Source organism: Populus alba, chromosome 5, assembly GCF_005239225.2.
Source record: "Populus alba chromosome 5, ASM523922v2, whole genome shotgun sequence".
In the NCBI taxonomy this organism is placed as follows: Eukaryota; Viridiplantae; Streptophyta; class Magnoliopsida; order Malpighiales; family Salicaceae; genus Populus; species Populus alba.
The window spans coordinates 22,034,630-22,061,877 of record NC_133288.1 but is presented as its reverse complement, the minus strand read 5'-3'; the positions used below and the strand labels follow the sequence as shown (position 1 = coordinate 22,061,877).

General features: G+C 34.8%; 3 protein-coding genes across 3 annotated transcripts; 1 reads left to right on the top strand and 2 right to left on the bottom strand.

Annotated features, from left to right (window-relative positions):
• The first annotated feature begins 1,835 nt into the window (after positions 1 to 1,835).
• On the top strand, positions 1,836 to 7,057 carry LOC118062019 (endoplasmin homolog). Its single transcript, XM_035075685.2, has 15 exons — positions 1,836 to 2,008; positions 2,106 to 2,226; positions 2,315 to 2,468; positions 2,565 to 2,645; positions 2,738 to 2,849; positions 2,937 to 3,063; positions 3,164 to 3,302; positions 3,870 to 3,987; positions 4,098 to 4,297; positions 4,539 to 4,754; positions 4,863 to 5,028; positions 5,235 to 5,373; positions 5,480 to 5,630; positions 5,789 to 6,193; positions 6,566 to 7,057. The coding sequence occupies exons 1-15, from the start codon at positions 1,942 to 1,944 to the stop codon at positions 6,839 to 6,841; spliced, it is 2,472 nt and encodes an 823-aa protein (XP_034931576.1). The 5' UTR covers positions 1,836 to 1,941; the 3' UTR covers positions 6,842 to 7,057.
• A 2,371-nt stretch (positions 7,058 to 9,428) lies between these two features.
• LOC118062020 (thaumatin-like protein 1) lies at positions 9,429 to 11,540 on the bottom strand. The gene is made up of 3 exons (XM_035075686.2): positions 11,218 to 11,540; positions 10,433 to 11,105; positions 9,429 to 10,052 (listed from the first exon to the last, which is right to left on the bottom strand). Exons 1-3 carry the CDS (start codon positions 11,315 to 11,317, stop codon positions 9,836 to 9,838), a joined length of 990 nt encoding a protein of 329 aa, XP_034931577.1. The 5' UTR covers positions 11,318 to 11,540; the 3' UTR covers positions 9,429 to 9,835.
• Positions 11,541 to 20,954: 9,414 nt separating this feature from the next.
• On the bottom strand, positions 20,955 to 23,436 carry LOC118062021 (thaumatin-like protein 1b). The gene is made up of 3 exons (XM_035075687.2): positions 23,249 to 23,436; positions 22,460 to 23,150; positions 20,955 to 21,704 (listed from the first exon to the last, which is right to left on the bottom strand). The coding sequence occupies exons 1-3, from the start codon at positions 23,310 to 23,312 to the stop codon at positions 21,509 to 21,511; spliced, it is 951 nt and encodes a 316-aa protein (XP_034931578.1). The 5' UTR covers positions 23,313 to 23,436; the 3' UTR covers positions 20,955 to 21,508.
• Between the last annotated feature and the right edge of the window lie 3,812 nt (positions 23,437 to 27,248).

The window sequence follows — 27,248 nt, the reverse complement described above, 5'->3', positions numbered from 1 at the left end:
AACTAAATTCTTTTTAATATAATATATCATTCATCCAACAGGTCAAGGGATTAGCCACACCCTTTTCCAAGCATATGCCAAGATCAAATATAACAATCATGCATTTAAGAGACAAGAATGAGATGACAGGTACTGGCCCCGGCATACACTCCACGTCGAAGACTTTGGAAATTTGGAAGTGGAAGTGCTGGACGCCTGGACCAAGACTTGGTCCTTGCGATTGCATTACACGGTATTTTGACGCAAGACTTTGAAAATAGTGGAGTGATTGTTTTTAAAAATATATTTTTTAATATATTTAAATATATATTTTTTAATTTTTAAAATTATATTTGATTATGAATATTAATTTATTTTTACACTGTCTTTTGACGCAAGATTTTGGAAATTATTTTTTTCACTTGGCTATAGCTATTGAATTTAAAGCAAACGATAAGATTAAGAATCTTCCTGTCCAGCAAGAAATCAAATCCCTTGCTTTCATTTTTCGGGACATTTAAACTTGTTTTCCATTTTCATTTGACGTGGAGGTATTTACTTATTTATTTGTTTTTATTTGGAAAAAGGCCTGGGCCCAATAACTCAAGACTGTGGCTAGCCTGTGCTGCGCAGTGTTGGACTTTCGGGTCAGCGAGATTTTTTTCGAAAGCTCGTGGTATGATACCCAGCTTTTGTTAAACCAAAAAATACACTTTAAAAAACAATTATTATAATATTCCAAAACACCCTCTAAAAACGATTACCCATTGGCAATCAAGTTTTGAATTCCGAGTTGCATTTACATTGTAGATATAAAACTAAACTCAAAATCAACGGTACAAAATAAATCTAAATTTATTTTGTAATATTTTAATTAAAAAAAATAAGATTTTTCATTGACCTAATTAAACTAGGTTTTAAATTGATGAATCATTAAAGTAACTAATGAAACTATATATAATTTTATAATCATGGTGTTTTCAACTATACTTGGTAGTTAAATAAAATTTATTTTTTGAAGTATTTTTTATTTGAAAATATATTAAAAGTATATATTTTTTATTTTTTAAATTTATAACATCAATACACTAAAATGACAATAAAATAAATTAAAATATTAATTCAAAACTACAAAAAATTTAAACATAAAAAAAAAAAACAGATAACCCGCAATGTCTCTTTATATACGTCACAAGCCACAACACGATGTTCCTGTTGATCAGTTATATATTTTTAAACAAAATCCCGTGATTGGTTATTGATAAGTATAAAACGGGTTAGTGCTTGAATTTTAATTTGAAACCATACTTGTGGTTTCATGTCTGTATAAAAGTGTAATAAATACCGTGTTTTAAAGTATTTATTATTTTAGAAATATATTAAAATAATATTTTTTACTTTTAAAATTATAAAATAAAAACAATTTAAAATAAAAAATATATATTCAAAAAATAGCGACACAAGCCCTTTCTTCCAATGGTGCACAGAAAGTTATCCGCGATTGAACTACCAATTTCCTGGCAACCAAACACGACTGCAGAACAATCTAGACTCTCATGCCTCCACCCTCCACGTCAATTGAAGAATAAAACCCAATAACATTCTGCCACGTGTACACATCACACCCCGTCCAGTCACCCACCTCTACAATTTCGAGCCACCCGGAGCGGTCAACCACACTCTATTCTCGAAGTCCTCCTGATCACTTAGCTCCCCACGTCAACTTACGAATCAATTACCAATAACAACAAACCACGTGTCCATTCTGATACCTCCAGCCGCTTGATCATCCATGTTGGCACCATCACAACCCGATCTAAACAAATTTAGCTAACAGAAGTCAAGTCCTGCAAAACTAAAACCCTCACTCTCATAAAACCACACTCCTATATAAACTACTTGATAAACAGATCAACGCACAGATCTCGTAACTGAACGAAGCTACTAGAAAAAAAAATCAAGATGAGGAAGTGGACGGTCCCTTCCGCGTTGCTACTACTGTGCCTACTTTCTCTCATTTCAGATCAAGGTGCCTTAATTCTTCATCATTTTCGAATCGATCTCTTTACGGATTGATCTATTCTCAGCCAGTCACCGATTTTGTGTTTTGATTTGTGGTTTCACAGGTCAGAAGTTACACGCAAAAGCAGAGGATGATCCTGATTCGCTTGTAGATCCTCCAAAAGTAGAGGAGAAACTCGGTGCCGTTCCAAATGGATTATCAACGGATTCTGATGTCGTCAAGAGGTTTGCTCTCTCTTTTTTGCCTCCCTTTTTTGCATAAATAACATATTTGCCACTCTTGCTCATGGATTTTATTCACGTTTTGGTTTAGAGAGTCGGAGTCTATTTCGAAGAGAACACTTCGCAACACTGCGGAGAAATTCGAGTTCCAAGCCGAGGTGTCTCGGCTTATGGATATTATTATCAACTCTCTCTACAGTAACAAAGATATTTTCCTTAGAGAGTTGATTTCCAATGCATCTGATGTGAGTATTTATTATTAACTATTTACCTGATTTAGCATTATTTTTATTGTTGTCGCGGCGGAGTGGATTTAAATAAAAAACTCTTGTGAATTTCAGGCGCTTGATAAAATTAGATTCCTTTCTCTCACGGATAAAGAGGTTTTAGGCGAAGGCGACGATGCCAAGCTTGATATTCAGGTGAGTGATTAGTTGATTTTGTAGTATTTGGAGTTGTTGAGATGGTGATTAATGCAATGGTTTGATTTATATGCTTACGTGTGGTAATGCAGATTAAGTTGGATAAAGAAAAGAAAATTCTATCAATTCGTGATAGAGGTATTGGCATGACAAAGGAGGATTTGATCAAGAATTTGGGTACCATAGCCAAGTCAGGAACTTCAGGTACCTGTTGCACAGAAGTCGGAAAAATGTACATTTTCAGAGAAATGTTTAGAATGTTTATGTAAATTGTTTATGTTCTTGGTGCAGCATTTGTGGAGAAAATGCAGACAAGTGGAGACCTAAATTTAATTGGACAGTTTGGAGTTGGGTTTTACTCTGTATATCTTGTTGCTGACTACGTTGAAGTCATTAGCAAGCATAATGAAGACAAACAGTAAGTGTTTTGGGATTAGTTTTTCAGCTTCTCATTGAATTGGAGCTTTGCACATGGGAACTTGAAAGGTGGTCGTTTATGCATTGTTTGTGTATTTCAGGTATGTATGGGAATCAAAGGCCGATGGAGCATTTGCAATCTCTGAGGATACCTGGAATGAGCCTCTGGGACGTGGAACTGAGATTAGATTGCATCTCAGGGAAGAAGCTGGAGAGTACTTGGAGGAGAGTAAATTGAAAGTGAGTGTCTTTAATATTTGATGAATAATGTTATGCTTTACTGTTTTGTGCTATTTTCTGTACTTGTTTATGGTGTCTGAAGAGAAGGCAAACCTTTCAGAATTTTAAAGTTGAAATGGTTCTGGTAGTCATGGCATGAAAATAGACTTGGGAGAAACTTTTCAAGAATTTGGACAGCGATAGTTGTATTTAACGTAGAAAATTAAGATGATAAGCATGTATGATAGTTGCATAGCTGCCGAGTTAATTGCAAGGCCTGGTGTTTTTTTGTTCTAAAATTTAGGATGGCAATGGGTTACATTATATTTTTGTTATTAATAATTTTATATATTTGCTGCTAGGGAATTTTTGAATCATATCCATGTCCTTTTTTGAGGAAATGTTTTTGCTTGGCATTTCTTTGCAATTCATAGAGAAAATTTCCGGCTTCTGATGGAATCTTTTAGTTGATCACTGGCTTTAACAAATCAGGAGTACTAGTAATCCAGTACTGATAGAATCTCAATTTTTGTGAGGAGCTGGATTGGTTGTTGATAAATAGAACCTCTGTTTTTTTCCTGCTTCCAGGATTTGGTGAAGAAATATTCTGAATTCATCAACTTCCCAATCTATTTGTGGGCAAGTAAAGAGGTTGACGCGGAGGTTCCTGCTGACGAAGATGAGTCTGGTGATGAAGATGAAACAAGTATGCATTGTCTAATGGCAGTGTATAATGCTTATTATTCTAGTACTGAGTTTAATGATGTGCTATAATTTAATCTTGTGGTTTGCTTTTGTTTACCCTGCTGTTATCAGCTGCTGAAAGCAGCTCTTCTGATGATGGAGATTCTGAGAAAAGTGAAGATGAAGACGCCGAGGATAAACCAAAAACCAAAAAAATTAAGGAGACTACTTATGAGTGGGAACTTTTGAATGATGTTAAGGCTATATGGTTGAGAAATCCAAAGGAGGTGACAGAAGAAGAGTACACAAAATTCTACCACTCTCTAGCAAAGGTAATTTGCCTTCATCACACTTGTGTATTGCTCCCCCCTTTTATATCCTGGATGGGCATCCTGTGGAAAACTATCAATCAGGTCTACATGGATTTGAGAGGAAGTAGTGCCACTGGATATGCTGAATAATTCCATATCTTGCCATATTGTGATGGTTTCTTGTCATTTAATAACCTGATAAATTTGTAAGTTGTCTGTCTGTTTATGGTTTTTTCAATGGTACTTTTTGGTTGCTCAACAGGATCTTGGTGATGAGAAGCCTCTGGCATGGAGTCACTTCACTGCTGAGGGCGATGTTGAATTCAAGGCTGTTTTGTTTGTTCCACCAAAGGCTCCTCATGATCTATATGAGAGTTATTACAACACTAATAAAGCCAACCTGAAGCTGTATGTTAGACGAGTCTTCATCTCAGATGAATTTGACGAGCTTTTGCCAAAATATCTGAACTTTTTGATGGTAATGGACAAATGCTAAAGAATTCTTATGCTTTGCTTTATACAAAAAAGAAAAAAGAAAAAGAAAGCACTGGATATATTGATTCCAAATGGGTGATATTTTGAGCAGGGTCTCGTTGATTCTGATACTTTACCGCTCAATGTTTCTCGAGAAATGCTTCAACAACACAGCAGCTTAAAAACAATCAAGAAGAAACTTATCAGAAAGGCACTTGATATGATCCGTAAAATTGCTGATGAGGATCCTGATGAGGCAAATGACAAAGACAAGAAAGGTATTGCTGTCATTAACTTTAGGTTCTTGCTAGTATTTGGCTTGTTTTTTGATTTTCTCCGGTTAAAGATGTGTTGCTCTGTCTGTCTATTGGCTGAATCATCATACTGGCATGTCTTAGTTATTATGGTGTGACCTTTTTATCCCCCAAATCTATCTGCGGAATGTATTGAATGTTGCTGATGGCTGGTGTAATTATGGATGCAGATGTTGAGAATTCCAGTGATGATGAGAAGAAAGGTCAATATGCAAAATTTTGGAATGAGTTTGGCAAGTCCATCAAACTCGGCATTATTGAGGATTCAGTTAACAGAAATCGCTTGGCAAAACTTCTCAGATTTGAAACGTAATGTCCTATTCTATGAATTTTTTTATCAAAATCTTTTCTGAAGCAGTGTCAGGTGTAGTGATTCTTTTTTCATAACTTACGGTATTTGAATCTTCTCTTACAGCACCAAGTCCGATGGTAAATTGACATCACTTGATCAGTACATATCAAGAATGAAATCTGGGCAAAAGGATATCTTCTACATAACTGGACCAAACAAGGAGCAAGTGGAAAAATCTCCTTTCCTCGAGAGGCTGAAGAAGAAGGGTTATGAGGTATGATAGAGAAACATTTCACCTCCGGATAAGACATTAGATTTCACGTTATTTTCTCCAACATTTGTTCCTCTTACATTGTTTTGTATTCTGGAAACTGGAATTATTTTCTTTCTTTTTGTACTGATTAATTTTGGCCGGGATTGGCATTTTGCCAGGTTATTTACTTCACAGATCCAGTTGATGAATATTTGATGCAATATTTGATGGATTATGAAGACCAGAAATTCCAGAATGTTTCCAAGGAGGGTCTGAAGCTAGGGAAAGACTCAAAAGCTAAGGAGCTAAAGGAGTCATTCAAGGAGCTAACCAAGTGGTGGAAGGGTGCTCTAGCCAGTGAGAACGTTGATGATGTGAAAATTAGCAATCGTTTGGCTGACACACCTTGTGTTGTTGTGACATCAAAATATGGATGGAGTGCAAATATGGAAAGGATAATGCAGGCCCAAACTTTGTCAGATGCAAACAAGCAAGCATATATGCGTGGCAAGAGGGTGCTCGAGATTAATCCAAGGCATCCAATCATCAAGGAACTCCGTGAGAGAGTTGTAAAGGACCCTGAGGTAAATTTTTCAATTTTTGTTAGTTATCTCAGAAGCATGAATTTGGACATGTGGGTTTGCTTATTTTATATTCTGGGTTTGTCATCCTGCCAGATCATAGTTTGATCTTTTCCGACTTTACACAACTTTTTAGATGGTTTTGGGGCCTGTGATTGCTTTGAGCCAGTGCCTCTTAGGAATTTTGCCTTCGGGTTTTTGGTCCATAATTAATCATCATCTTCATACTCAGCTACAGCTTCTCTGTTTGCCATGGTAGCATGTCCTGAATGATTTATGGAAGTGATTGTTGCATGTCTTCAATTAAAAACATTTTCGGTCTTTGAGCAATATATCTGCTCCTGTTACTGACGTCATGGTGCTTTCTCTCTCCAGGATGGTAGTGTTAAGCAAACCGCCCACCTCATGTACCAAACAGCGCTCATGGAGAGTGGCTTCATACTCAATGATCCCAAAGATTTTGCCTCTCGTATTTACAGCTCCGTGAAATCTAGCCTGAGCATCAGTCCTGATGCCATCATCGAAGAGGAAGATGATGTAGAAGAAGTCGAGGTTGAAGCCGAAACAAAAGAAGCCACTTCCAGCAGTGAAGCTGAACCCACTAGAGATGACGAGGATACGGAACCCTCTGTTGTGAAGGATGAGTTATAGATTGCCCAAAGAAATGTGCCACGACCATCCTTTTCAAGGCACTCCTCTTTCCTGTAATGCTGTTTCTTGAGAGAAGCTGAGCTGCTTCCTGTATTTTTCACTCTGTCGAACTTTAAACGTTAGATCGTGTAGAGCTAATGAATACTCAGCAATTTTACCTTTTTAGCACTATTGCGTTGCAGCAATGAAATGATAAACTAATGGCATTTTTGTTTTCCTGCCTGTTTCATAATCATTACACGGATACTGGGTTTGGAGCTTTCGGTCCAATAAGGCCCATCAAGCGATCGTAGTTGATAACACTGATCTGATCTTTCGCCGAGATCATTGATTTGTTATAGCTTAGCGTGACATCCCATTTCAATTTACGAGGAACTCCGAATCGTTTGGATCGTGGATCATATGGTCAAATTTGGTAATTTGAATTATTATTTTTTTATAGTAGTTTTTTTTGTTTAAAATATATTAAATTGATTTTTTTTTTTGAGAAGAGCACCACTTGTTGGATTGCGGCAGGATTTATGTAAGAATTTTGTCTGTGGTTGAAAGTTTTTTTTTTAAAAATATATATGTTTTTTAAATAATTATTTTTTAGTATTTTTATAGTTTTTAATGTGAAAAATAAATTATAAAATATAATAAAATATTCTTAAAAAATAATTTCAAAAATAATTGATATCACAATACCATGTTTTAAAACCGGTAAAATATTGTTTCAATTATATTTTGGTTTGTTTATTATATTGTTTCAATTATATTTTGGTTTGTTTATTATTGTGGTGTGATTATGATTTTTTTAAAATAAAAAATATTATTTAAAAATATTTTTAAATAAAAAAATATTTTTAAAAAACTAAATATACTGAACTGTTAACCACCGATAAAATAACTGCGTTTTTAATTTCGGTAGTTGTGTTTGTGATAATTTGGGCTGACAAGGTAAGGTGGGCTGGGACAAATCGGAGGCATGAAAGCGCCAGAAAGGAGAAAGATACGAAAATGAAAAGCATTTCTTTCCCGCGTCCATTTCAGTGCAGTTTTTTTTTCCAGCCTTTTCCCCTCGTCCTTGCCATGCTGTTAACAAATTATGGGGAAAAAAACATCATTTGTAGTGTGGCTGTTTCTGAATTTAATTTTTTAATGATTTCTATTTATTTTTTTTGCCTAATCGTTGAACTTTGTTTATCAGAGAGGCCCACTGAACTCCTGACAAAAAAACACAAGATTCCTCATTTTATAAAGCTTCTATAAGGAACCAAAATCCTTCATCCCCCGCTGTTTCATGGCAGCCGTCCATGAATAAACAATAGAACCCACTTCCAAAAGGGGATGATTAAAGAGAGGGACTAAAGAAAGAAGATTTGATTCTCTGGAGATTGCAACTCTCAGGTTTTTAATTTTTGTTCGTCTCAACACAGATTTGTTCTTTCATGACCAATTCAATTCATTATGGTTATCAGTATAATAAAGAATTTTCCTGTAAGGTTACCAATCATGGCCCTTAAGAAAAGTAGATACACAAATTCATTTGCACGTTTCTCTCATTGCTGATGATTACAAGAGGCTCCAGAGTCCAGATGATAGATGCCTCTGATGATTTCCCACTGACAGAAAAATCTTGTTCTGCGATGTGTTTTTGAGAAATAAGAATTTCTAAAGCCGCTGATGTCTCTCCGAACTTGGTTGTGGACAACTTGGACTACATGACCAACTACACCATCTTTGTGACATAATCCATTAGAAGAAAAGCTTCTTTTCCTGGTGCTCGTGGAGGTCGAAGTTGCACCCATGAAAACTTTTCTATCCATACCATTCAAAGCCCACCAAATATAAAATCATTGCATAGAGACCTTCAAGTTAAAGCAAGAGTAACCTTTCAAGTGCATGAATTTTCATTTCTCTACTTTCACGAGCCTCTAAACTACAAATCAGGAAGATCACTATATCTGCATAGAGTTCCTCATTCAAGAACAACTGTCTGTGTCACTAGCTCTCACATCTCGCATCACGTTTCTCATCCAATTTCACTAACAAACCACGAGATGGGAATCCATACTTTAAGCAGTTTAGGACCTTATAAGGTGGTGGCTATATTGCATGCATATGTAATTGATTTGACAGCGTGCTAGTCTTTTCCTTCTGTGGAAGATAATAAGTGTTTGCCATCTACATCTTATGGGCCGAATTTTAACCTTAGGACAGTCATTGATGTTACTCTTACCCAGGGGCGGAACAAGAACAAAATATTAGGGGGGGCCAAATTAAAAACCTTCAATTACTTTTATTAAAATCATAAATATTTATAAGGGAGAGGCTGGAAAAAACATTTCTTTGCAGGGGCCCCGGCCCCTGCCAGCCTCCCCCTACCTCCGCCACTGCTCTTACCGCCTTTGGAGAAAGCTGATGTTTCTGTTAGAAGGAAAGCTAGATTGTTTAAGGTTAACTAACATATATGAATCTCAAAAGTTGTCTGATTTTGATGTTGATCACTTGATTTTTGGTCAGTATCAAGATAAGAACAAAGGTTAATTTCATGGATTTAAGGAAATGATAGGTGCATATCACTTTATTAACAGCGTCATTACCCTTATCATATTGCAGCCAAAATCATGACAAATCTACCAAGCTTGCAATTCCAGCAAAGTGGGGTTCCTATGGTGGTTCTCACCAAACATATTACTCAAGATTCACAGTGAAGCAAACACTTTTTTCCAATGCCATCTAAATCAAATTGAATAATGATTTTGCCAATCTCGAAAGTCTCTTCCTTTCCAGTTCGTTGCTTTAGATTACATATGGTTCATACCCTAAAGTAAAGGTTAACATACAACACACACACTTGTTATTTTCCGTGAAGAAAAAAGACTTTGACTTTCTATACATGTGGCCTGGAAAATTCTCTTTACAATCTGGATTTGTTCAGCCTTTCCTTCCAATGCAAAACGAATTCTGAGTGACCACTTAAGCTGCATGTGCATTTGTCCAAAGTTGAGGCTATAAATAAACCAAAAAGAGGAATAGACTGGGCAATGTAGAAAAAATCAAGGTAAATTGCCAAGCCCAACAGGGAAAGGCACTGGGTGAGTCCCCAGTGAGAAAGTTCGGCAACCATGAAGTGTCAATTCCAATTGGCCCATCCCCTGATCCTGATCCTGTTTCAGCCCCATTTGCAGTGCTTGCTGGTGGAGTCGTGTCTCTTGCAGATTTTTGACTGCAGGATAAAAATAAAGAAATGATCAGAATTTAATAAACATATATAAATCGCAATTTGCTCTTTACAAAGCCTGAAAACTAAGATATTTCTGCAGATATTCCTTTTCTTTCTCCTGTTTTCAATTTGCAAATTATTTCCTTTCTGCACTCCACATGCCAATGGCAATGGCACCCTGTTAGCTTGAGGCATACAAAAGCATAGTATAGTTGGAAAAAAGTAGAACGCATGCCAAATCGATTGCTCAAAAAGAAGATAACATTTACAGATAAGAATCCATAATGGAAATGCAGGCAACACCTACAATACAAAATGGATACAGAATAAATCAAATGCAACAGAATAAAGTGAAAAATAAAACAGAAGCATACAATCCTTACCTTGTTGATGAAGGGCAGAATGTGATAACATAATCTGCTCCTGTACATGTAAATGTGCTAGTTGCATCATCGTAAGCATAGCTATATGATCTCGGACAAGCGGTCTTAAACATCTCCGAATAAACAGATGGCTTACAGGTGTCTGGTGCTCCATACGCGCCGCTGCAACAGTACTCAGGGTTCCCAAAGGCCTCACATGCACTCTTACAGGCCTGCCCTGATTCAACCCGTAATTCAGCTGGGCACTGCTGGTTCAAATCTGTCATACACCCGGTCGACAAGCAACTCCCTGACCCGCCATTTGGTTCGACAATCATGGGTAAATTGTAGCCGTCAACCAAACTAACATCGTAAAAATCCTTCACACCTGATCCGACAGTGAATTCGGCTAGAGTGGCTGGAGGGTTTGCATTTTTACCATTGCATTCAATTTGGTTGGAGCTGCAGTCACCTGTTATGCAGGTGCCCTGACCGGTATTCGGGTCAAATGTGCAACCAGTTCTGCCCCAGAATCGACCTGACCAATTTGGTGGTGCTTGAAAGGATCGTGATCCACCTTGTGGAAGTTCAAATCCTGTGCTGTCTAATGGAGTGCTGCCTGCATTGGAAAGAATACCTGGCCATACTGTGTAGTCACATCTGTTTATGATTGTAAATTTAGCCCCTGATATTCCTGTAATAAATGTGCATGTCCCAAATTATTCAAAAACATCTGCAATCTACAGAACTTTAAGGAAGAAAGAAAAACATCAAAATTAGCATGATCATTAGTTTTCAAATAATACCTTTGCAGATTGTAAGCAAGATGAGAGTGATGTGTAGAGCAGAACTGAAGAAGACGTGATCCATTTGGAGGAATCTAAGCTGTAACATAAGGATATGCATATAAATCACTGATGTGTGGTTTTAAAAAGTCTTCTTCTAGTGACTAAATGCTAAGCTGTCTATTGATGAGAGGACGAAGAAGGAGAGTGAAAGGAGAAGTTAATGATAGGAAACTTTTTCCCATAAAACAACAGAAATAAAAGAGTACTTGCTTGGTATGAGAGAGGTCAGAAATGGGAATGGTAGGAGATCAGAGTTTGATGTGAAGTTAAGAAACTTATGTCACTTACTCTATGCCTCAATTTATAAGGTGTTGTCCGAAAAATCTAATCTTTGTAAAGACAAAAGTAAGGAAAGTCACAATGCCCCATGACCTATAAGATACTCAAATTTGGTAAGGATGTGCTACCCTGGAGAATTTCAATAAGTAGTTTAGTCCATAAGAAACACCCATTGTGTTTTTTTCTCATAAAATGCCCTATTATTTTAAAATCCACACTAACTTTTCTGTCGATTTAAGACTTGATTGTTCTAGAATTTAAACTAATTTGGACTTGTTAAATATTTTTTTTATCAAAATAAAAATATTTTGATATTTTTTAAAAAATTTTGGCGTTGTCACAATTGAGTTAACCCCCTCCCAATCTCTGATTTAAACAATGTTATAATCAATTTCAAACCAGTTTTTAAATTATAAAATACCCCTCTCTTTCTCTATGAAAAAAAAGAAAAAAGAAAAAAAAGAAAGTAACTTTTTTTTTAATATTTTTTCTATAACCTTCATATGTATCTAGCTACCTCAATCAGGATCTGGATAGCTCTGTTTGTTTTGGCGTTTCAAAAATATATTTGAAAAAAATTTGAAAATTTTAATTTTTTTTATTTTAAATTAATATTTTTTTTGGTATTTTCAAATTTTAATGTATTGATGTCAAAAATAATTTTTTAAAAAATAAAAAAAAATATTATTTTAATATATTTTCAAATAAAAAAAATTAAAAAATAATCATAATATGAAAATTTAATGCGGAGAGATCCCATCCAAATGATGAATTTTTCTTTCTTGACAATTTTACGAAATTCCAGAACAACGCTTTCACATTGCTGTGTCATGGAAATTTGCTATCCAGTGCAGGGGATGCGTACATGTGCAAGGTTTATCAACATTTAAGATCCATTGCAAAATCAGTTGATTTCAGAGAGAGACAACTAATTCTTGATGCTTTCAGGTCCATGTCTTCAGGAGTATTTTTTTTTTTTTTATTTGAGGAAACTTTATTTTCAAAAAGTATATTTTGTGAGTTCAGGTGAGCGAGTAAAACCTCAGTTGTTCCAAGCTCTTATAAAAAATACACGTCTAGATTCGAACTCGAGACCTGTTGAGTTGTTGTGCAGATCTCAAACTCTTTAACACCACACTATATTTTTTTGGGACCTTCAAGAGGATCTGCACATTGCTTACTTAAAGCGTCTTTAAATTTTATCTTCGTCAACTTATTCTGCCCTATATATATATATATATGACCTAGCTAACGTGTGAAGAAATTAAAATGCTCACGAATCTCAGACTTTATGTTTTCAATAACCGACGAATGTTCATAGCTATGTATCTTACACGAATTTTCCTTGATCTTGATTAGGGATGAGAAAAAAAAAATAAAAAATCAGAACAAAATAATTAAAAAAACTCAATCATAAAAAAAAATTGATTTGTTCGGTTTAGTTTTATAAGCCTGAAACTGAAAAAAAATAATCCGAATCGAAATAAAAAAAACCAAGTCAAACCTGTTTGAACTGGTTTTTGTCCTTAAAAACCGAACCGAACCGAAACTGGTCGGTTTGAACCTGTTTTGGTTTATTTTCAGGTTTTTTTTTTAAATTCAATTTAATTATATTTTTAATAAAAACTAAATCAAATAAAAAACAATCAGTTCTAGTCTTGACATCTCTTAAAATAGAATTAGATTCCTAAAATCTGATGAATGCATTTTTTTTAATTGAAATTCATGCAACGATTTTCGTATCACGCAAAGGGTTTGTTTCACATTGAGAGTTTCAAAAAGTGATTGTCCCATCAAATGATAAATTATATATTAATAAAGCACACCCCAAAGCTCCTTTGCTCACATTACACCAGTCAAAACATGGAGGATAGAACTTTGCCATGAATGCAACAGTACCAATCAATATTCTGATTGTGATTATGATTGTGCCTAACTTATTGATGATTTGGGAGAGATTATTATAAATTATTTAGTAATGAATTCTATGTATTTTTATATGATGTAGGATTGTAATCCAGAGATATGTTTTATAATTTCTCTTCTTATAAGCATGGGATTCACTATAAATATCGTTTATAAATTCTGTTTTTTTTTTTTTAATTAAAAACACACCAACTCTTAATATATTGAAAAATCCCTGCTAATTCCAGTGTTTATAAGCAAAAATGACCGTGGGACTTATTATTCAATGACGGCAGATTTTAAAATTGTGCATTTGATTTTGTGTTTCCTTGGCATTGTCTTGTTATTACCATGGAGTGGTACTTTATTTTTTTCATAGAGTTTGGAGTGCGTGGGAGATGGAGAAATTTTGCATGGATCAAGAATCTGGCTCGTGGGACGGCTGGAGGCCTGGAGATCTATCGATATCTATTATTAGTCTGCAATGGCAGCCGACCAATCAGACACTGTCTCCTTCCATGCTTTTTTAATAGTGTAATTGTTATTATTTTTTAAATAATTTTTATATTAAAATATATGTTAATGATATTTTTTATTTTTTAAAAAATTATTTTTGATATTAATACATTAAAATGATTTAAAAATATTAAAAATATATTAATTTGAAATTAATAAAAAAAATAAATTTTAATTTTTTTAAAAAATATTTTTAAAATATAAAAATAACTAGGTACACTTTGCTGATGAAATTTTAATGTTTCTGATCAAACTCGGGCTCACTTCACTTGAGCTTAAGCAGACGAACAATACTAAATTAGGGCTATGCTATATTATCATTTAATTACTCAAAAAAAAAAGAAAAAAAAACTATATAAAGTTATACAAACCAGCACCAGCCAGTTGACAAAAAATATTTATAATATTAATAATAATTTATGATATACTTACATCATTAGTTGATAGGATTCACTTCACAGATCGTTACTTCATGTTAGTTGTCAAACAAGGTTAAAAATAATAATAATTATTATTAATAAATACAACAATCTAGATACAAAGATAACTCTTTTTAAGCATGTGCTTAATATTGTATTCCACAATGTTTTTTAAAATATATTTAACTTAAAATATATTAAAATAATTTTATTTTATTTTATACATCAGTACATTATAATCATAAAAAATATTAATTTATTATCTTTTCAAATTAAATTCATTTTTGAAGTTCACCTAAATATAATTCCAAATAAAAAAAAAAACAAATGGTTAATAGATAAAAAAAAAATTATTTGAAAAACTTTGCAGACTTTTCTTCGGTGGATTTATGAAAGACTCCGACGACTATACATTTACTATCGTTATGCATTAATTAAGAGCTAGATTAGAACAGAAAACTCGAGAGTCTATTGGGCCGAGCCCGATCACCGAAACATGGGGCCTAGTGTGGAACCTTTAAAGCAAAAAAGAAGGTTTTAACTTTTAGGAATCGCCTTTGCTTTTGAAATTTGCAAAAAAAAGATGCCCCGAATTTAAAAATGTGGATGCTCATCCACGTCAGCGAGTCCATGGTGCCGTGGAAGTCACTTGATCGAGGGACCCTTTCTCTCATCTTTCCTAGCTGTGCTGACCGATCGTTTTGATCAAATTCCGCGTTACAGCCTTACAGGCACTGCACTCCTCCTGTATCAGACACACCTTGTTTCTCTTGATGTAGCTTTGCCTCGGAAAGGCTAAATTTATTTATCAAAATGTAAAAATGTTGCAGCCAACAATTCAGGATGACCGAGTGGTCGAAGGTGTCAAACTCAAGTTTTGGAACTTTTTTTAAATTAACTAGTGCAATTGCAAAAAATATATTTTACAAACTAGCACTGGATATAGAAAGAGAGAAAATGAGGAAAAAAGAGGGGGAGTTTTTCATCGAGAGGTTGCGATTCTCTCAGTAATACAACTCATTATCAAATGAGTTGCGGTATGCCCAATAATTCAATCCTTTTATTATTATAAAGGGTTGCGTTCCTCGGAGTAGTGCAACCCGGCCCGAATAGTTACGCTGTTAGGGGAATCGCAAGCACACCCGTTTGATTTTTCTTTTCTATTTTTAATTTTTCTCTAGCCGTGACAGTTCCTTAATTATTTTTGTGACAACTATGCTAGTTTAAAAAACTCCAAGTTCATGTCCTAAAAGAGGGCGTGGAATACAGGCATGGAGTTGTGGTTAAGTTTGCGACCAAGTTAAAGCTGGCGTACACTACAACATGGTACCAAAAGGAATCTGTGTAGTGGCAACCAAGTTGTTAACCAGGGATGCAATGGCGCCTTTGGACAATCCATGCCAAGATAGAATAATAATAAATATGATGATTGCAATATACACTTATTTGCTAATATTCTTCCTACGTTTTACCAATACGAGGAAAAAACTCGACATGCTTTTCCCATTCTTATGTATATAGTCGCTGGATGCCAATATATGGTTATTGAAAGCCAGCAGCTTATTTGATGAAAATTTACTGTTACAGTGTCTACAAGTTCTCGAAAAGATTTTGTTTTTGTGCTAAGCATGAAGAGCTACTTCTATATATTAAAACAAACGTGCTCAAGATGGTCGGTCGAACAAAGCAAAAGGAAAGACTAATTAAAAAACTATTCAGTGAGCAATTGCCATTACGTGGCAATCGATTAGAACACAAGTGTGGCAAAAAAGTTGGTCATTATTCAGAGAAGGGGCGCAGATGTTTGTTTTTTGTGTTAATATGAGGAGAATGATAGGATCATAGGCCACAAGAGAGGATTGAATATATTGTTTGCGGCTGACGTTTGTTGAATATCTAGCTGCCAAAATAAGTGCTTTGACCATGCAATACCTTAATATATACACATTTTATGGGGTATTAATATACGTGCTGGCATGCGAAAGCGGAATGTCTACTCTGCAATTTTTTAGGGTTTGACGTATACTTTACCATGTGCAAAATTACAGGAACTTAGGAAGCATTTCCATGTCAGGTGACAGGCGCAGTACGTATCTCTTAGACAAGGGAATCATCCTTCATATATATGGTCATACAGATCGGTACTTGACAGTAGTCTCTTTTCTGCGTGTACATGAGGTGGAAGCCATTGGGAGAAATGGCACCGCTGATCACAGCATGGTTCTTACTTCTTACATTTGAAGATATATATATATATATATATATATATATATATTCTATGGATTTAACAGTGCATAGACTGCTACATGTTGCCGTACACCAAATTGGTAGTTCTCTCACTTGACGTTCCAAGAAAGAGCATGAAGAGATCAGGAGGGTCAGCAACATATCCAAATAAGAAAAGGAAACCGATAATCTCCATCTATTTCCTTTCAGCAAAAAATAAATAGTTCTTTCAGCATTTCAGAATGTCCTTTGCCACGTTTTATGTCGTGTAAAGTACGTCTGGATAATTGTCTTTATCACAATATAATCCTCCCAATTCCTTTTACTATTTCCTTTCCCAATCTTTATAAAAGATTTGCGTCACATGAATTAACAATAGCTATATCTGCAATTCGAAGACCTAAAAAGAAGTGTCTGCTTTTTCAAATTTTGTAATGTCAGTTTTTAGCAATCTTTCAAGCTTTGCTTCTTTTCTTGATTTGGACTTGGCTTGCTTCTCAAATTCCTGATAAGTAAATTGAAGATGTCCAACTAGCATAGCATTGTATGTACATACACGATCTCGTGCATTTTGGATTAAATGGCGATGAGTTAACTTTTTTATTAGGATTTTTATAAATAAAATTTTTTTATGGTTTAATGGATATGTTCAACTCAAAGAATTTAAATTTAATATTTAGTCAAGTTCAATTTAATACGAATCCAACAAACATTCTAGATCCAATAGGCTTGAATTTGACATTCTGACAAGCCTAGGATAACATGATTCTAATAAATACACCAAATCTAAAGCACTTGAACTTGACAATCAGTCAAACCCAAGACAATGTGGATTTGACAAGCATGTTAGACTTAAAAAACTTAGACATTTTTAAATTTTAAGGCTATATGCTTGATTCTAGACATTCAAAACATGATAAATAGCCATATTTATACCCATATGTGTATATAAGATTTTTTTAAATGACCTACTATACGTACCATCTCATTAATAATATGTAAGAGATATTTATCTCTCATTAATATTTTTGAAAGCAGAAGATTTTTTAGTGTTTTATTTCTCTAAAAACAACAAGATTCACGAGATATAAATATCTTTTTAACCATCTAGGTAAAAGATAAGAACTTTTCGTCTCTTAAAATAAAAATATATAGATTTCAGAGCATTAACAACTTAAAACTTAAAAACAAACATCTTTATTCCTTGAATCTAAAGCTCTTTTAAGTCATTTAATATATTTTCCATAAATATACATACTTTATTATTGTAGGGTTTTTAAGTCCTCCTAATTGAAAACTGTTTTTATAAGTATTCAAACTTTTATCATAAGCCTGTAATTTCGTATATTAAAAAAAAAAAAATTGAAATGCTTGAACGTATTAACCAGCCACTATCCCAAACACTAAATAATTATTTATTTATTTATCTTGGATTTTGAAACAAATAGTACTATCTGGACAAAAACATAATCAATAGACATGCTTTTATCCACCAACTTTAGATTAGATGGAGCTTCTTTAAAACATTCAATGTCTCACATGAAGTAATTGGAAAAAAAGATATGAATGCAATATCAAAAGGGAAATATGATCTATAAAGTGCTTGAAGGATTTGTTATTTTAACATTTGGGCATGTCATTCCATCTTTCTTTTTTTTTTCATTATCTTGTGGAACAGTGAAATGTTCACCACTATCTTCCAAGTTAAGGTTTTGCTTCTATAAATAGAAAAATCAAAGTTATAGGAGGATAATTAAATATTTTTGCTTGACTTACTATCCATTCAATTCTAACCATTGATATATAAAGACATACCCAGCATCTTCCACAGATTTTGGCTTTGAAAATTACTTTTGACACGAGAAAATAGTAAACATATTTGTGTTGATAATTCGTTTATATATGGTTTGGACGCAACATTTTCTGAATTTACTTGGACAGCATAGTCCGATCAGTGGTGGGCTTCCTTTGAATGGAACATGGAGTTTGCTAATGGGCCAGGTTTATGAAAACCAACTCTAGCTTGGCACTTCCTCAGAGTTTAAAGGGCCGATCATGGCATGAGGCCTCACTGGAGATGGGCCGAATAATTGATCGGCCCCATTTGAGGGCCTTTTCGGATCAAGTGAGATGTTATCAGTTTGGACCCGTCATCATTTCCTCTTAGTAATCTGGTGAATTCCGATAATAAAGTTTTTTGGCATTTTCTTTATAGATGTTCAAAAAATTTATAAAAACCCTTAAAGTGGAGATTTTTAAAAAAAATCTAGGATTTTCATTTACGGGGCTTGAATTTGGCTCGAGTCAATAAGTTCACTTAATGACGTGATTATGAATAAATTTCTCTCGATAAAATTTTCCACGTAAAGTAAATAGTTGTTTTTTCGAAGTAGCAAACAGGAAATGTTGATGCAAGCACACGTTGTCTTTTTCGATGAACAAACAAGAGAATAACTGTAATCTTCGTTTACACACAGAAGCATTTGAATGACAAATACTTCTCTCCATGTCCACGGTTTCAAAATTTCTTTTAACCTTATTTTATGCCATTTGCTTGTGGCGGCCATATTTTAACACCACCATTATTTTACTTGCATGAAGTGTACCTCTTTGAGAAGAATTTAATCAAAGGATGGATATTAAATAATTAAGGATTTGTTGAGAAATGAAATCATTTAAAAATAATTTTTATGTTTAGTTGTCAAATGACTGAATTATCTTTAACTCTAGGTATTGTTTTCAGCTAGGTTGCTCATGGAAATTTCAAAGTGTTTTTGAAAAAAATTAAAATTTTTATTTTAAATTACTACTTTTAAATATTTTTAAATTATTTTAATACACTAATACCAAAATTTCTTTTTTTTTAATATATTATTTTAATTTATTTTTAAATAAAAAATATTTTAAAAAAAAAACTGTAGTCACTTTTCACGGCCTAATATCATACAGCCATGCTCGTTCTCTTTCTTCGACAACGAGAGGCACGCATTCGTGCCCAGTGATTCGGTCGAGAAAATTAACATGGCATGGTGCATGCGTGACAGGGTGGATCGACAGCATGCTTGATGCTTACATGTTATTGCAAATCCATTTTGTGCCGCTATAACTAATCCTTCGCTGATCAAGTCAGGGCCACGATTTAGGTTGAGGGGCCATGGCCCAGAAAATGTTTTGAAAAGTTAATTCGGTCCTTATTGTTAGTTTTCTATGATCAAGTCCCTGTAAAATGTTCACATGTTACACTTGCGATCCCTTTTCATTTACTTTAGTTCGAATCTTACCCTTCATGTTCATCACATTGCCCCCCCCCCTCCCCAATTCGTTTTTCTCTAACCCCATCGCTGATTGTGTCAGATCATACATGCCTTGACTAAAAAGACGATCCACCTGGTTAATTTCTTACAATAAGAGCATACATGTGGTAATCCACTGAAATTGGAAATCAGTATAATGAAGAGTGATAGTCGAATGTCTTGCCTACTGATGTTAGAGATTCAAGCTAAATTATAGATTACAGGGAGATCAGGTGCTGCTGTCCTTTTAGCAGCGTTTTCTAAAAGCCGAAAATGCAGTGAAAAAACATGAAGATTAAGCTGCGAGTTGTGATAATGGAAGTAATCAATCAAGACTAACACCCGGCGGAAAGTTTGCGTGAGCCGATGGCATCGGGTCATTATCATTGAATTCTCTAACGTGCATGGCTGCTGAGCTAACATGTCATGTTCCCATCACAGAAGAAACAATTTAAAAGACAAAACATGGCCGGTCGAGATGCTCATGCCTTCAATATTCAACGAGCTTGCAGGTATGACATGGGAACCACTCTCAATTAAATTGGTTGACTTTAAACTTCTCCATCGATGCTAAACTATAATGATTTTCGACGGTACAGAATGTTCTATCGCTCTTTGGCCAGGTTCTTAATTTCGCAACCTCTTCTCCGGGCAAGAGAATGGCCTGATCCGCCACTGGCTGGAACAAGAAAATTTATAATGTGATTCTTTCGGCAATATAGAGCACAATCAACACCGCCGTGGTAACAGTAACATACCCGTTGAAATTGTGTTGGATAAAGGCCTAAAACTAACTGTTCTCTGCAATCAATATACATAAACGAAGTCAATAATACCATTACAGCTGAAGAATCGTTTTTTTGTGGGGTACTCGAATATGCCTTCGATGGTTTGGTGGGTTACTTCCCATAATGTCTATCTGCTGCCGCAATTATCTTCCACGCTTAAAACACTGCCGATTTCTTTATGTTATCCAATCTACAAATACATAAATATTTAATCCAATTGGAGAACTGTTTGTGTGTTGCTTAAAGGATTCAAGTGGCAACATGACATCAAACATGAAGACAAAAATCAAATTAATTAGCTAGATGAGAATTTCACTATCTTGGCACCAAATGCAGTGGTGGTTACATAATATAACTCATACACTATCGAAACCAACAAATGAATCCGATCCCTCTTTTAATAAAAAATAATAATAATTTCCTAAACTAAAAAAGAAAAGGGAAATTTCTATTGTAACTTAACAGCTCAGTTTCATGCATTCTGCCCCCACCACCACCACCACCTCCTCAGCCTCTGGCGGACAGCACAGCAGTATCTAGTGTTTGATCTCCGGAAGATTTTTTTGCCTTGTTTATGGAGCGGGCTTCCATTGACAGGTGAGCTTTTCCATCACAGCACAACTCCACGTCACCTTGGTCAAACCTCTGGGTCTCATGAACCATGCTAAAAAAAGCTTAAAGTGTCCGCCCCATAAGAACCGACGACCTCATTTGGGTCAAAATTTAGATGGCCGATTTTTGTAAGTTGATGCCCGATAAAGAGCCTAAAATAGACTGGACTATATTCTTTATGGGCCTACTACCCGAAGAAGAGTTAGAAGAGCTATCCCAACTGCCAAATGGCTACTGTTATGCTGACAATTCCCGCAATGACATGTGATCCTAAGACCTTGCTGTTCATAGATGGTGATGCTCCATTCTGGTTCAACGCACCTTCATACACCATTGTACTATTGACGAGTGTCGTGTTGCTGTTTGTGCTTGTATTCTCAGTGTTCTGCCCTTGTGATGCTTTTTGGCTGCACAGTTTACCAAAACATAACCGTTAGTACCCTCGTTATTGATGCAATATTTACAAAAATCTTAGTAAAAAAATTGACTTTTTTGTGGGGATTTGGAAAGATGTATTATTGTCTTACGTGGCTATGCTTCGGATAAGCTAATAAGTGTACAATGAAGCTTAATGTATTTTTCAATTTATTTTTTATTAAAAAAGATATTGAATTGATTTTCTTAGGTGTTGTTTTATATTTTTTAAATGTAGATAAATAGACACAAACCCACCTACTGCAAAAGACGTGCATTGATTAAGGCAACATATGTTGCATTATCATACGATAATGAGATCCCACCGAATTTTCAAGGATTGATTGCATAATATAACTAAGATTCCTACCTGTAAATTATAGATTGTCTATGAATTTTCAGGATTGACCAAAGCATTTTGCAGCAAACGTGGGCAAGATGTGAGACAACATCATTTCACATGGGTAGAATTCCCAAGCAGGGGGGCACTAACTCTCGGTCACATGTGACATGTGACATGTCCTTGATACTGCCCTATCTTGGGATTTACCCAAATCCATGTTAACGTCGAGCTAAAGTGACGAAAACTGACAACGTTTCTCAAACATTTCTTTATGTGGTAGTAACGGTAATATCAGGCAGTAAATGATGATAAAACGGTCATGTTGACAGGCTTTTTTTAACGTCTCTATTGACAAAACTACTTCCAATCGTTGTGAGAATTGACAGCAGTGAAAAATAATTTTACCTGGTGTTAGGGGAGGGGCAGAAGGTAATTTGGTAATCAGCGGAGGCACAAGTGAAGGTACTGGTCTTATCATCGTAAGCATAGCTGTAGGCGCGTGGACAGGCGCTCTTAAAAATCTCAGAATACGTAGAAGGCCCGCAGGTAGCAGGTGTACTGTATGCTCCATTGCAACAGTACTGTGGAGACCCAAAAGCTTCACAGGCGCTTTTACAGGCCACGCTTTGCCCTTCCGTACTAGTAACCTGCAGCTCTGAAGGGCACGACTCGTTCAAATCCACAACGCATCCTGTGCTTGTACAATTCTGACCAGAACCTCCTTGAGGGACAACAAGCAATGGCAAGTTGTACCCATCAACAAGACTCACATCAAAATAATCCATCCCTCCATAGCCGTCAAGCTTGAACTCTGCTAACGTGGCTGGAGGAGCTGCACCCGCGCCTGAACATTCTAGTTTTCCTGAGCCACAATCACCTGTAACACAAGAGAATTTTCCTGTGGAGTCTTGAGAGCAATATGTTCGACCCCAGAAACGTCCACCCCACGAAGCTGGTGCTGTGATGGTCTTTGACTCGCCATTTTGAAGGGCAAAGCCAGTTGTGGAGAGAGCTGGTGCGTCTGCGTTGGAAAGACTTCCCGGCCATACTGTGTAGTCACATTTGTTAGTTAATGTAAACGTTGTTGAAACAACAGCTGCAAAAACATTAAAAAAAATATTAATTTCAAAAATTATATATATAAAAAAAGAACCAATTCTGTCAATATTGGATTTCTGGAAAATACCCAGTTACCTTGAATGAAGAAATGGGAAATGAAGAAGGATGATAGAGGGATAAGTAATGTTAGATGAGACATATTATTTAATTCTTCTTCAATGAGGGAGAACAAGAAGTGGTTCGGAATCTAACTAGCAAAGACACCAAACTCTTGTTCTTGTTGATGTGTCCTGAAAACAGTTAATTTGAGATTCCGAATTGTGCTGACAGGTTGGGTATTTATAGCAATTAGCAAGAGAAGTCATTGTGTTTTTTGGATTTTAGAAGCCTTTAATTTGCTTGCTTTATTTTTTCTTTTTTCTTTTGGTATTTGATGGGTCCCGAGGGCCTGTGGCAAGATGAGCCTGCCAAATTAAGCTGAGGAGGAGCCACATCAATTTTAAATCAGTGCTTTGTATTGTTTCGTTAATTAATTAAGAATTTATTAAATGGCCTTTGTTTATTTTATAGATGTGGTAATTAAAAAAGAAAAAGATTAGACTTTTGTTTCTGCTTTTATTTTAAAAGTTAAAATTCTTCCGAATAAATTATTAAAATTTATTTAAGTACTGGAATAATGGGAAGCATGCAAGCAATCATTTTCTTAAGTCATATAAGGCGCCCATATATATATCTATATAATAGTAATAGATAAATTTGATATTAAGCTAGATGGTCCTCGATCGGCTGGCGAACACCCAGCACCCTGCTTGGTCGGGCACGGATAACGAAATAACTTTCGGTACAAGCACCTTAACCATGATTATTTTCTCTAAAAAAAAAAGATATTTTTTTTTTGAAACAGGGAAAATGAAGATAATAAATAAAAATATATAATACATGTTTTTTTTATCTCTTATGTTTTGAAATGATAAAAATTCATTCTAAAATTATTTTAAATATAAATTTATTTTATTTATTGCTATGCTTTCTCTTACTATTTTTTTTTCTATATCAAGATATTAATACGAACAGATATTAGTTTAAACAAGCAGTTAATGTTTTCACTAAAGACATCTTCAATAGTCAATTTAATTACCTTCTAACCATTAATACTGACAGTTTCCATTTTCTTAAAAACAAAAAAGACAGTTTCCTTGCTGTATATTCATATGGTACAGGAGATGGTCTGGGTACGTGGGACTGAAATTTCATTTTATTTAAAAATTACATAAATAAAGCATTTTTGTCTGTAATTCTATTACATAGTCAATTTGTTTTCACCAAACCCACGTCCTTAGTAAGAAACTTGTTGAGCAGAAACTCAAAGCATCTTAATTAGGATGTGGGATTGTGAAATTATTATTATTATTATTATTATTATTATTATTATTATCATGAAGATATTGAAATTAGTACATTTCAATGATTATTTAAAGAGGAAATTGCATGCTATCCTTTTCCTCTTTGTTTTTACATGTGTGTTTGATAATGTGTGGTATAAAATGTTTTTTAATTAAAAATATATTTAAATAAAAAATTTTAATTTTTTTATAATAAATATATTAAAAACATCTACTTTCATTGAAAATAATTTAAAAATTATTTTGGAAAGCAAGAATTATCAACACTTGTAGCTATAAGAAATGCAGTACGATAGTACTAATTTGGGAAATCTATGCCTAGCATGAATGAAAGTTATCCTACCAAACCCCATCAAATTGTTTTTGAACTATGATAATTATATTTCCCGTTAGCACCACCCTCGTAATTGGATCGAGTTTCTTTCGTTAAAGTTTTTTCTTTTCCTCCAAGTAAGTCATAATTAGGAGAAGATGGTAGAACGGTTGATCGACCGTTTCTTTGCTGTTCTAAGAGAGCTTCTTGCCTATGATAGCATCGATCGCTGGCAGTATAAGTGGGAGACACGAAATATAAATTAAGCAAAAACATTGGATTCGAACAGTTTTGTAACTTTGATTAATCAAAAATAGAACAGAGGAACTAAAGATAACAAAGCTATTTATAATTATATATCTTTTTTTTTTTTCTGGTTGATGTACAATTCAAATGTTGGAGACTTGGTCCAACTGACTATATATGCATTGCAACGGTCAAGATCTTGCATTTATGTAATCTTCAATTGAAATAAAGTTTAGTGAGAGAAAAGGGAAAAAAAAAAACAAGAAATCACTTTCTAATTGACAAGAATGATCAGTCTTCGAACGGTAAACGGTGCGAGAAAGCTTTGATTGTTTCAAGTGTTCAAATGGTTTCTGAATATATATACTAATCGACAGACAATTTCAAGAACAAGGTATATTTTTCTATCCCAGATTGTCCTATAAAGTTATACCGATTCTCCACCGAGATTAAATAAAAGAAATAATTTTAAAACTGAACGCTTGAAACATGTGGGATTTTGGCCCTTCAGATAATGGTAAATGGGAATGAAGTCAGTCAAAAGCGGCTTGCAGCCTTTCTGGGAGTCTTATAATCTCCGAGTATTAATTATGGATTATGGGAGTCATCTTTGGTTAGCTTTTCAATAAAGAGACGTTTTTGTTCTTAATACCACGAGGTCAAACCTTGTATTAATCCAATTTCTTCAGTTCTGTTGACTAGTACTGCTCACTAAACGGAACCAATAGATTTCATGGTGCTTTCTGAGCATCCTAAGATTATCGATTTGCCAGACAATGATACAAATCTGTCTGAATTTCAAGAAAGACAGTTAAAGTCGGGTTCGACCTCTGACTGTATTAATTAAAATCCCAAATCACATGTCTTCAGTTCAATGCTTTTAGGTCCTGTATCAATCACAGTTTTTCAAGGAATTAGGTGGTGGCCAGAAATTAGTCTCACCAGAAAGCAACTACTCAGGCATGATCTTTTGCGTCAAGAAATACCTACATCCCTTGATTTTAAAATATCTAATCAACGGCCATCCAATACGGGAAATATGTCAAGCATAATTTTCATAGTAGTAGTTTAACTGTCTTTTAAACGTGAGAGAAATATAGCAGTAGTCTTAAGAATTTTCACACAGAAGCCACCACCTTGGACTTGACTGGTTGTGTTCATCCTTAAAAGTAAGATGCGCTTGGCACGCTAACTCCGTCGACGCATATAATGAAGGTCAGCCTGGTTATGGACAAGCTGGGCTGAGTAATTGATTGTTTCTTATTGGCCATGGGGTCACCTTCACCCGGAGTAAATCTATATGGCGGGCCTAAGACCCTTCAAACCCAAGAGTGCAAGCATGCAGTCAAATTAATTAAAATAATATATACGAGGGCTATGTAGGTTCTTTCTTATAAGGTTCACTTGATTAGTTCATATGTCCTGTCAAGCTTTTAACCCTTTGTTTTGGACGGACGGACAGACAGTCCCCCCTGGCCTCTCAAACATTTTTTTCTTAAATTGGGACAACCTTAGATATAGTGAAATATATATATATATATATATATATATATATATATATATATATATATATTCTTCAGCAATGTTTTCTCATATGCAACGTAGGGAAGCACACGTGAGCTAGCCTCATTGAGTATTACAGGTATCTAAACAAAGGCTGCTTTCCTATTACTTTCACAGTAAGATGGCCAAGGATATTTAATCGTTTAAAAATCAAAACAAGAAGGCTGCTCTTCGATCGCTTTCGCTTCATATATTGAAAAATCTGAAATAACTTAATGGAGGGTGTGACACACACTTTTGACTTCAACTCTAGGCCATTGCCTCCCTTGATGGGTTGCCTTCAATTCTTCTGATTTTTGAAGATGGACGAACACCGAATTAATGAGAACAAAGTTCTAACTAAAGAATAAGTTATAAGAAGAGTGGGAAGCTTTTGGCCATGATTTCAATGTTGAATCCAACGGCAAGGATTGTTAATTTATAATTTCTCATGTGTATTGTTAAAACTCATTCTTGAAAAAATCTCTTCAGAAATAGCACTTCTGGTGCCAAATACATCATAGTCGCACTGTTGCTGCAACTTTCCGTGACCAGAAGTCACATTCTATGACGTCCTGCTGACACAAACTCCAAATTGACATCGGACACACAAAAACCAAACTGGTAATAA

What these genes read in the sequence shown, in the direction of transcription:
- LOC118062019 (XM_035075685.2), top strand. Translation starts at nt 1,942, where the DNA reads ATGAGGAAGTGGACGGTCCCTTCCGCGTTGCTACTACTGTGCCTACTT. An exon ending in TGATTTCCAATGCATCTGAT is followed by an intron (nt 2,469 to 2,564) that starts GTGAGTATTTAT and finishes TGTGAATTTCAG; the next exon opens with GCGCTTGATAAAATTAGATT. An exon ending in TGAAGAAGAAGGGTTATGAG is followed by an intron (nt 5,631 to 5,788) that starts GTATGATAGAGA and finishes GCATTTTGCCAG; the next exon opens with GTTATTTACTTCACAGATCC.
- LOC118062020 (XM_035075686.2), bottom strand. Translation starts at nt 11,317, where the DNA reads ATGCATATCCTTATGTTACAGCTTAGATTCCTCCAAATGGATCACGTC. An exon ending in CTTGCTTACAATCTGCAAAG is followed by an intron (nt 11,106 to 11,217) that starts GTATTATTTGAA and finishes CATTTATTACAG; the next exon opens with GAATATCAGGGGCTAAATTT. An exon ending in TTCTGCCCTTCATCAACAAG is followed by an intron (nt 10,053 to 10,432) that starts GTAAGGATTGTA and finishes TTTATCCTGCAG; the next exon opens with TCAAAAATCTGCAAGAGACA.
- LOC118062021 (XM_035075687.2), bottom strand. Translation starts at nt 23,312, where the DNA reads ATGTCTCATCTAACATTACTTATCCCTCTATCATCCTTCTTCATTTCC. An exon ending in TTCCCATTTCTTCATTCAAG is followed by an intron (nt 23,151 to 23,248) that starts GTAACTGGGTAT and finishes ATGTTTTTGCAG; the next exon opens with CTGTTGTTTCAACAACGTTT. An exon ending in TGCCCCTCCCCTAACACCAG is followed by an intron (nt 21,705 to 22,459) that starts GTAAAATTATTT and finishes TAAACTGTGCAG; the next exon opens with CCAAAAAGCATCACAAGGGC.